At 36.7% G+C, this 11,290-nt stretch overlaps 1 protein-coding gene across 1 annotated transcript; it reads left to right on the forward strand.

The window, feature by feature from the left end:
* Nucleotides 1-174: 174 nt before the first annotated feature.
* LOC120155614 (probable plastid-lipid-associated protein 13, chloroplastic) lies at nucleotides 175-5,675 on the forward strand. Its single transcript, XM_039167131.1, is given in 7 exon segments — nucleotides 175-488; nucleotides 2,300-2,421; nucleotides 2,498-2,581; nucleotides 2,668-2,764; nucleotides 3,864-4,080; nucleotides 4,973-5,025; nucleotides 5,565-5,675. Coding segments are annotated over 7 exon segments (939 nt in total). The 5' UTR covers nucleotides 175-209; the 3' UTR covers nucleotides 5,652-5,675.
* Nucleotides 5,676-11,290: the final 5,615 nt, after the last annotated feature.

Raw genomic sequence — 11,290 nt, forward strand, 5'->3', positions numbered from 1 at the left:
TGCATCTGTCCATGAAAAAGGGTTAACAAAGTGTTGATTGACATCATTTAAATAATGTAATGACTTAATTGATAAAATTAAAAGATTGATTCTCAAATTGAAAATTTTCAATAGTTAAGTTTCCATGTGTAGTTTTCCTGCTAATTTCTATGATAAATAAATAAATAAATAAATAAAGAAACCCCTAAGAAATCATTTCGATTTCATCAATGGCTTCTCTGCAAGGATCGTTCCCTACGATTTCAGCAATTCGTTTGAGTTTCTCTTACTCGTCTTCTTCGTCTTTGACGGGAGTTTCTTTCGTTGGAAGGCCGAAGCGTGACCGGGTGAGCTCCGGCCACCGGAGAAACCGTCGTGAAATGGCCTCAATATCTATGGTCCAGCAAACTGTGCCGGGAGGTGCTTCGTCTATTTATGCTAAAGAGATGGAGCGACTTTCACCTAAGGAATCTCTGCTTCTTTCTGAGTTTCTCCTCTCTCTCTGTTTTGTAGTATTTTCTCTAATGTGATCATTAATAAACCTTTGTTGTTATAGAGAAGGAAGGGGTGGTTTGAATTCGAAAACTTTGCAGTCAGTTTGTCATTTTCGGAGTGGCTCAAAGCTGTTTCACTTTAGGCGCTTAATATTCGGCTGAGATTTGCCTTCCCTTTCTGCGTGCCAAACATTTGGTAACCTCTTTTCAGGAGCTGTAAAAAATGCTAATCGGGGCTTTCATATAATTAGCATAATTATATGGTTTGGTACCATAGTTCAATGGCTGTAATAGATACCTGAAGGCCAAGGGAAAGCATGAACCAACAGGGTTGTTTTGAAGTTGTATACGGGGGAAATTTTAACTATCATCTACAACCTTTTCTATATAGATTATTTTTTATTATCACATTTCAATTTCAAAGGGCAGAAATGGTAGAGAGAAGGGTGAAGGGCTTATGTTATAATTTTAATGAATACTATATATACGGTTAGACATCAATGTAGGAAGCTCTTTTGGCTGAAAATAGCTTTTAGAATGATGCAAAACCATAAACTGGAACGGGCTGATTTATATCTTCGAGTTATCTTGGCTTCAAGCTCGAGGAAAAGCTCTATCTCTAAGAGGGAGCATTGTTGTGGACACTGCAGTAACTTTGGAACTGTTTGGTGTAGACCCTATATTTTGCCCGGACTACAAAGAACCCGAAAAAAAACTCAGCAACCCATGGACAATACCAAAGCCCGAAAAGTAAAAAAAAGAGAGGGAAAATTGGTGAACACCTGTTGCTGCACTCTGCTAAGCCAGCACCGGGCAACTCATTACCGCAGCATCAAATCCGCGGCGGCAGCAACCCTAGCACGAAAATAACAGAATCAATAGTTAAGAACAACAGAAAAGAATATTAGATTATATCCTTATCAAGTTAGTTTTACACATGAAACCAGTTGTTTAATTCAATTTCATAAGGATATCCAACCTCTATTGTTGATACACACTACCTTGAAATATTCTAAAAGGCTATTTTGCTTAATCAACAGGAATGCTAGCAGCTTTGGTTTCAAAAGCCACACTTCCCATGTTCAGAAGTGTGTGACTAAGCATGCTTAAATATAGCTACGTTAATTGTAGGCCTTTACTTTGTTCCTCACACATAAGGCCATGTACTTAATAAACTTTGATTTAAGTCCTCGAGCATATTTTTGGATATTTCAATCAAGCCTTATACTATTGACAAATGAGAGTGTTTCCATTGAAACTTGAGTAAGATATCAAATGGAACTCTCAGTCATGTTTAGTGAATTTGTTTAACTATCAAATATTCTTTTCACAATAGTTTGTATTATTCAACTTATAAGATTAATCATATCATGGAGACTTTAATATGATAGCCTTTGTGCGTTGTTAATGATTGTTTTGATTATACAATGACTAGAAACATGTTTTTTTGCTTAATTTATAACTCTTTATAATTCTTTTGCAAAGCTATTTTGTTGGCTTCATTTACATAATAATAACATTTATAATATAACTTATTAATAAAGAAATAGCTCAATTATATTAATTAAATAATAATGAAAAACACATGAAATTTACAAGTTAAAAATAAATACAAGCTTATCTGGCTTGCAGGCTTACACCAACACTTGTTTATATGACTATTTTTATCAATTTCTTGATGTCTGACAAATGAAAGAATGAGTTTTGTGTCGATCACAAATTGAATAGTCTTCCTGTCAATTGATTTTGTTCCATCAAGTATACATGTATTTGTATGCACCTTCAAGCTTGCACTTTCATCTTTTCTTTGTTAAATGTTGTTTCAGTTTAAGGATGCTGGGGGTTTTGAGGCTTTAGTCCCCGGGAAAACAACAGATTTGCAACGAATTGATGTGAATGAGATGATAATTGGTCTTGAGAGGCTCAATCCTACACCAAGGCCAACAACGTAGGTGCTTAGTCAAAGATCAAATTTTGCATGTTAACCATTCACATAAGACTTTTATTTGTTTATAGCTCTCCAGGTCTCCCTTTCTGTAAGGTCGTTGGAACTTTGAGTGATTTGGATCTAGAAGCCCTGCATTTTCTGCCGCTAGAATCATATTTGAGTGAGTTTCATTTGAAAACTGATGATCTCCAATTTTCCCGAATTACTGGTTGTTGATCTCCTTGGTAACTTCGTTGTAATTTGCAGGACATTCCCATCAACATTGGCAAAATTGTCAAAAATGGATTTGCATCTTAAGGACGGAAAGGCAAAGGTTACAGCACACTTGAAACTGCTTAACTCGGTAAATGTTTCCTCAGCATGATGCTCACCTCCACAAATGAATGCCACATGTCCTAAAGCATCAATATCCATATGAAGAGCTCTGCCTTGAACTTTGTATTGATATTCAGCTATAATCTTCGTTTTTTTTATAATCAGTCGTCAATTTTCCTGCTTGCTTATATAACTTGGATCTGAAGTAAATTAAATTACTTTAAATTAGTTGTAATTAAATTTTTCTATCAAGAACTAGTGCAATTCAGTTCTTGATAGAACTTGAAATTTTTTTTATTGTGCAATGGAAGCGGTGTTGACCACTATTTGCTTCGAAATGATAATAAACCCACATGGAAAAACTATGAAATATCCTGGACAGTTTTGCTATATTAATATTTTATTGTTTACCATCTGACATTTCCCCCAGTTTTAACTGGATGGATGAACACCTTAAGGCTTCATATCATTATTGGATTAATGAGATGAATAATTTGAGATTACACGTTTTCCCTTCCACTTAAATGTACTTGCATTAACCTGTTTTGCTTGAGCTTGTCCGCTAGTAACAATTGTTCTCACTCAAAGTCATTATCTATGGTTGAAATGTTCCTGTTTAGAAAGGTTGGACGGCGTCCATTTGTGTGAGATTTGGCACCATAATTATTAGCGCCTCTAATTAATGGATACTCAGAATGAAAAAGTTTCTCTTTCATCCCCATTACCCTCAAATTTAATAACTGGGGGGGGGGTTGCTTGTGATCATGCCAACCTTGTTACAGTGGTAAGATTGCTTCATTACACTCCTTGGACATCATGCAAGTCTTTGCATTGACTGCCCGATGGAAGTATGCCCTTTTCTAGTTTCTCGGTTATATTCTATAATGATCTCATATTGTGTGCAACTTTACAATTCTCTAATTGAAAATTGGAAACAGTTTTTTTTTCCTTCTAATTTAGCATTTCAGTTTCCACTTTCTGAAGTGCGGTTTGAGTTTTCTGTTGAGAGTTGTGCTCGCTTTGATTAAACTTTTCTGAACACTCACACACAACATAAAAATAAAAGAAAACTTTGGAAAGGCTATGTAATTTTTGAGTGGTTTAAGGTTATCTCCTGTGGACTGCAGATAGAAAGCAAATTTGTTCTTTCCACCAATGCATCTATTGAGGGACCATTACGAATGAAAGAACAATATGTCGAGGGGATACTTGAATCACCATCTGTTGTTGAAGAAACAATGCCGGAACAGTTAAAGGGTGCATATATTCAGGCTCTTACCACCATCCAGCAACTTCCAATTCCTGTTAAGGATGCAGTGGCAAGTGGACTGAGAGTTCCTCCGAGTAAGTATTCCAATGTTATTCAAGTTTTCATTAAAATGATATAGCTGTTAGTAATTAGACCCTTAATGTGCATGTTGCATAAGACCAAGCTGATAAATGCTGATGTTTTTATATACAATCATTGTAGCCCATGGCAATTGTGTGTTTGAAGGGTATCACTGGAGTTGGTACCATTATGATTCATTGTGAGCTTTTTGTTATTTATCTATTTTTGAAGAGAAAACTGTTCATTTTTTGGAAATCCTTTTAGAGGTTGCTATATTGTATGGGATTCTTTCTTTGGAGAGCAATAAGAATCTGTATTTATAAATGATGCCATTCATCTATACTACACCCTAGTGTAATTCTCATTAGAGGTTGGTTAATGGATGCATATGACTTACCTTTTTGTAAAAGCTTAACGAGGCTATTTAGTTTGGCTTTGTTTTTGCGGCAACATACAAGATATGCTGATAATTTATACATGGTTGATGGTTTATTGTTGATTTTCAAGAAATGGAATCCAATTGGTTAGTTACTTCCCTGTGGTAAAACGTTATCAACTATTTGAAAAAATAGAACAGAAAACCAATCTCATAATTTAACATGTCTTCTTTTATTCTCTCTTTTCTTCCCATGAGATCAATGTAGAGGAACAAAGCATTTGCATGGAATCATCGACTAAATTGATGGTTAAGAATCAGTTGCATGAAAGGATGCTGTTCAAGTTAGCCATCACTTTTGACTTTCGAAAGCAATTTTGCCAGTTTCCATATATATTTTATGATTAATGTGTTAAGGGTAACATGGTACGTAGAAGGAAACAAAAGTTCACGATTAAGGATAAACTATATAGCTCTTCTGTTTGACATTTAATTCTTTCACGTCTGAGCTGAAGTTTCTGTGTTTCAAGGTGGGACATTTCAGAGACTGTTCATGATCTCTTATCTTGATGAAGAGATCCTTGTAAGTTTATATTTGTGCTTCCGGTCTCTGTTCATTTTGAGTTTGAAATTTATCTTTACAATTTCATGTTGTTTTCTAGGTAATTCATTGTTACGACAATAGTATAATAAATAATGACTTCACCACATTCGTGTAATTAGCAATCGATGCACTGACCGAAAGGTTTGAAATGGTCTTTTCATGCTTTCTGATGAAAATGGAATTATATATATATATCATTAATTTATTTTATTTTGAGGAAGTAATGAAAATGGACATTTTTTTTATAGTTTCGAAAATAAAGTTGGCAAATATGTTGTTATGACTTTTGGTAAAGATCTTTTATAGTTCAATTAGGTCTCAATCTGTTAGACATTGTGATAAGTTTGCTGATTATGGTAAAAAGTCCTGCTCTCTAGAAGTGAGTGATTAATCCGTCTATGTTTGATATTGGAGCAAGTAAATTTTACAACAATGCTAATGCAAAATGCTGATGTGGACTCCTAAAACAACAAAATATTGATAGTGTAAATTTAGAGTGTTTGTGTTGGTTAATGCAGATAACTAGAGATACAGCTGGAATACCTGCAGTTCTTACCAGGATTGATTCACCCTCCTCTAGCATGTCCCAAACTTTTGAGAGCTAAGAAATCAAATAATACATGTGTTACAGTTTACAACTTGTTTTTGTTTTTCTCATAGTAATGTAACAAGGGAACAGTTTAGTGTTCCTTTTACTTTTCATCTCTGCCAGATTTCTCTGTATTCAACTTGTCTTCAAATTTCAATTAGTGAATGTCAAGGTGATATAGAAATGTATGTAATTAATGAATTTAATTTGAGTATTGTGGAAATATTGTTAATTATTTTTCTTCAGATAGTACTTTAATGAACTATTTTTGATGAGTTTCAATAAGCACTTGCTAATCTTTCTTTTCCTATATAGGGTTGTAAATAATGATTAGTGTATATAAATTGAAGTATACTTGATATTTTAATAATACACCTGTTGAATCACGAGCAATAACACCAATGGCAACCAATCGATGGTTTGGATCAAAACCTCCATCAACATTGACATTAACATAACCAGGTTTTAGATGCTGACATCTATTGTTCGTGCTGCTAACCGATCTCACGGTTTGATGGGAAGTGTTAAGTGATCGCCTTTGCGCTGGAGTCCTGGTCGCGAGGAATTGTTGTTGAAGCGATAAGCCAAGGGGGTTGGATCTTATCCTCATGGACCTTCACATTATGTCCGTTCTGAATATTCCATAGCAAAATTATAAATCCTGCAAGACTTTCTCTATCAAGTGCGATCACATTCTCTAACCAATATAGTGGACTGTCGAAATGATTATGAAGGAAAGTACCCTGAATACCTTCCAAAACAAAGGCTTCTTGAGCAAAATTATAGTCTCGCAACGCGTGGATAACCGTCTCCTCCTCTGCATGACACATGAGGCAGTTATTGTCATCTATGCTAGTTGTCCTTGTTGTGGAATTCGGGTTGATTTCCACCAATAATAACAAATCCACCTTTTAAACTATTATCTAGGTGACTAGTGTGAAAACGATTGTACTAAAAATCACCCCAAAGTAGATTCCCAGGAAAGAGGAGGGGTCACAATGGTCCCTCTTAAAACCCACTTTCCTTAGACAGAACTACCAAGACAAGTAATTTTAATAGGACAATAATTAACAACAACTATACCCAACAATAGCTATTAAATAGACATAAAGAGAACACCAAAATTTAACGAGGTTAGGCCAAAATTATACCTACCTCCTCGAACACTACTAAAATAATATTTCACTAGTAGAGGAAATATTACAAAGAGAGAAAGAGTACAAATAGCCTTTAATAGTGAAGAAGGCTTATATTTGTGGGATGCTTAACTAAGGAGGAGGATGACTCTATTTATAACAAAAGAATTTTCTCTCCTCTTTATACACAACCAATGTGGGACTTTGCCAAAAAACCAACAAATCTCCACCTTGGCAAATTTCAAACACATCTCTCAAAAATTCAATCTTCAGAGTGTCTACAAATTCATCTTTCAATTTGTAACAATATTGACCAAGTCTAAACAATGTTTAAACTTGACCACAATTACCACTTTTGTCAACATATCAGCAGGATTCTCAGTGGTCCGAATCTTCTGGATTATGACTCCACTTTCTTCTAGAATCTCTCGTACAAAGTGATATCGAACATCGATGTGCTTCGTCCTTGCATGGTAAACCTGGTTCTTTGCTAAATGAATAGCACTCTGACTGTCACAATGCACTTTGATGTGCTTCTGTTCCATTCCCAATTCACCAAGCAACCCTTGAAGACAAATTTCCTCCTTCACAGCCTCTGTAATTGCCATATACTCTGCCTCTGTAGTAGACAAAGCCACTGTTGACTGTAAGGTGGACTTCCAACTGACTGGTGCCTTTGCAAAAGTAAACACATAACCAGTAGTTGATCGACGCTTGTCCAAATCACCTGCATAGTCTGAATCACGATACCCAACTACACACTGACCATCTTGTTTGTCCTGCTGAAAGACCAAACCAACATCTACGGTGTTCAGAATATACCGTAGAATCCATTTCACAGCTTGCCAATGCTCCTTTCCAGGATCATGCATATACCTGCTCACAACCCCAACTGCCTGTGAAATATCGGGCCTCGTACACACCATTGCATACATCAAGCTACCAACAGCACTTGCATATGGAACCTTTGACATGTATTCCCGTTCTGCATCATCCTTAGGTGACATGGATGCACCGAGCTTGAAATGAGGAGCAAGAGGTGTACTAACTGGTTTTGACTTCTCATTCATGCCAAAATGTTTTAGTACCTTCCTCAGATATTCTTTCTGAGACAAACAAAGCCTCCCCAATTTCTTATCCCTTGATATCTCCATGCCTAGAATCTTCTTTGCTTCACCAAGATCCTTCATCTCAAACTCCCTGTTCAATTGAGTCTTTAGTTTCGCAATTTCTGTCTGACTCCTGGAAGCTATTAGTATATCATCAACATAAAGAAGAAGATATATATAGGATCCGTCTTATAGCTTGCGTAAATACACACAATGATCATATTTGCTTCTTGTGTACTTCTGCCCTATCATAAACTTGCCAAATCGATTGTACCACTGCCTTGGAGATTGCTTCAATCCGTATAGCAATTTTTCTAATTTGCACACCATCTCTTCTTTTTCAGCAACTTTGAATCCATCTGGCTGTGTCATGTAGATTTCCTCATCCAAGTCTCCATGTAAAAATGTAGTTTTTACATCCATCTGAACTAGTTCCAAATCCAACTATGCTACCAAAGCCAACAAAATTCTGATGGAGAAATGTTTTACAACTGGAGAAAATACTTCATTATAATCAACTCCCTCCGTTTGAGCGTAGCCTTTAGCCACCAATCTTGCTTTGTAGCGGATGTTATTCTTGTCAGGAAATCCATATTTCTTTGCATATACCCACTTGCACCCAATTACCTTCTTTCCCTTCGGAAGACTAGCTAGTTTCCACGTCTGATTCTTTTGAAGGGATTGCATTTCTTCATTCATGGCGATCCTCTACTTTTTATGTTCTAAACTTTGGACTGTTTCATTAAAAGTGGCAGGAACGTCATCAATTGCAATTGGTGATGCAAAAGAGACCATATCAGCATAACGAGCAGGTTTTCTAATGGTCCTCTTTCCCTTTCTGAGTGCAATTGATTTATGTTGCTGTGGAGGTTTTTGGGTCTGAACCTCATCTTCATCTAACTCTTCTTCTACCATAGGAGAGTCAACATCAGTTTCTTTACTGGCTGGGTCAATTCTGCTTCCTTCAAACTCCACCTGTTTGGGAGTTCCATCTGTCTGTTCCAATTTTTCTGAAGTCACCTTTCTCAACATGGTAGATTCATCAAAGGTAACATCCCTGCTAAATATTATTTTCTTTGTTTCTGAACACCAAAGACGATAGCCTTTCACACCAGAGGTGATCCCCATAAAGATCGCCTTCTTTGCTCTTGGGTCCAGCTTTGACTCCTTAACATGGTAGTATGCAGTGGAACCAAACACATGTAAGGCATCATAATCTGTAGCAGGTACTCCAAACCATTTATCTAATGGTGTTTTACCACCAATAGCAGTCGATGGTAAGCGGTTGACAAGGTGACAAGCATAGACCAAAGCTGCCACTGCTGTTGTCCCAACAATTGTACTACCTAGAAAGTAATACACATTGTTTCTTTTTCGGATTCCCTTCATTATCACCAGTGCACCAGAGATAATCCTCATAATCACATCTTTTGCCCTCACTTATAAACCTTTTGACTCCAAGGTTCCCACAGAGATGAGATTTCTCATTAAATCTGGTACATAATGGACACCTGTTAAGGTTATGATTGATCCATCCTGATTCCTCAAGCGAATTGAACCAATCCCAAGTGTATCAAGAGGGGAATTATTTGCTGTGTAGACAATTCCACCTTTTAGTTCTTTAAAATCAAAGAACCATTCTCTATTGGGGTTCATATAGTGGCTACAAGCTGAATCTAATAGCCATGAACTGGAACAGTTGGTTGATGGCGTAGCAGCAAATGCGAAATCTGAATCTGCATCATCATACTCGACCACATTTGATTCTGAGACAGCCTTTCCCCTTTCAGGTTTTCCTTTGTTCTTTAGCCTGGGACATTCTTTCTTTCAGTGCCCTTTTTCTCGACAAAAGACACATTCATCTTTGCTCAATATGGACTTTGACTTCGATCTCCCTCTTTTTCTTTTATTCTGACTCTTCGAACGACCTCTAACAACAAGAGCTTCTGCTTCGACACTTGTATTTTCTTGTTTGTCTTTCTTTCTCAATTCATAACTATACAAGGCAGCAGTTACTTCACTGAGAGACACATCAACTTTCCCATGAAGTAGAGTAGTTTCAAGATACTCAAACTCATCAGGAAGTGATCCTATCAACATCAGAGCCAGATCTTCGCCTTCAAAAGTCACGTCCATATTCATCAGATCAGTCACCAGCTGATTAAAGCTAGTAATGTGATCATTCATAGTGGTACCTGGTACATAGTTGAAGCGGAACAATCTCTTTTTCATGTATAGCTTGTTCTGACCGCTTTTCTTCAAAAATTTCTCCTCCAGTGCCTTCCACAATTTACTTGCAGAAGTTTTCTTAGAAAATGCATACTTCTGCTCTCTAGAAAGACACGATCGAATAGTACCACATGCAAATCTATTGATCCTCTTCCATTCTTTCTCCTCAACATCATCTGGTTTCTCTCCTTCAATAGCAATGTCTAGACCCTGCTAAAATAGGGCATCTAGAACCTCACTTTGTCACATGCCGAAATGACCGGTGCCATCAAAAATCTCCACTGCAAATCTAACATTTGTCACAGCTGCTGAAGACGATATGGATGTTTTTGTTGCGTCTGCCATTTCTACTACAAATTCTATTTAATAGCTGTCAATGAAAATGCCAATTATCCCAAGAAATTTTTTCTGATGTGGAAGATCAACCTAAGCCGCAACCACAGAGCATACTAAAATAAACCAAGAGCTCTGCTACCAATTGTTGTGGAATTCGGGTTGATTTCCACCAATAATAATAAATCCACCTTTTAAACTATTATCTAGGTGACTAGTGTGAAAACGATTGTACTAAAATTCACCCCAAAGTAGATTCTCAGGAAAGAGGAGGGGTCACAATGGTCCCTCTTAAAACCCACTTTCCTTAGACAGAACTACCAAGACAAGTAATTTTAATAGGACAATAATTAACAACAACTATACCCGACAATGGCTATTAAATAGACATAAAGAGAACACCAAAATTTAACGAGGTTATTCCAAAATTATACCTACCTCCTCGAACACTACTAAAATAATATTTCACTAATAGAGGAAATATTACAAAGAGAGAAAGAGTACAAATAGCCTTTAATAGTGAAGAAGGCTTATATTTGTGTGATGCTTAACTAAGGAGGAGGATGACTCTATTTATAACAAAAGAATTTCCCTCCTCCTTATATACAACCAATGTGGGACTTTGCCAAAAAACCAACAGTCCTAAGTCGATGTCCAACAAGTAGACCCTGTGCGCCACCCTCCATGCAAAGACATGAATCTTCGGAAGAACCTGTAATTTAGATATGATTGGCTAAATTCTAGAAAGTTGGTTTAGGGGAATGCATTGGACGTCGAAGACACCAATACCCAGAATGAACAGAGTAAGTACCAGAGTCATGGTTACACCACACAAGGACCTCCTCCTG

Source organism: Hibiscus syriacus, unplaced genomic scaffold (genome assembly GCF_006381635.1).
Source record: "Hibiscus syriacus cultivar Baekdansim isolate YM2019G1 unplaced genomic scaffold, ASM638163v2 tig00111199_pilon, whole genome shotgun sequence".
NCBI classification, from domain to species: domain Eukaryota; kingdom Viridiplantae; phylum Streptophyta; class Magnoliopsida; order Malvales; family Malvaceae; genus Hibiscus; species Hibiscus syriacus.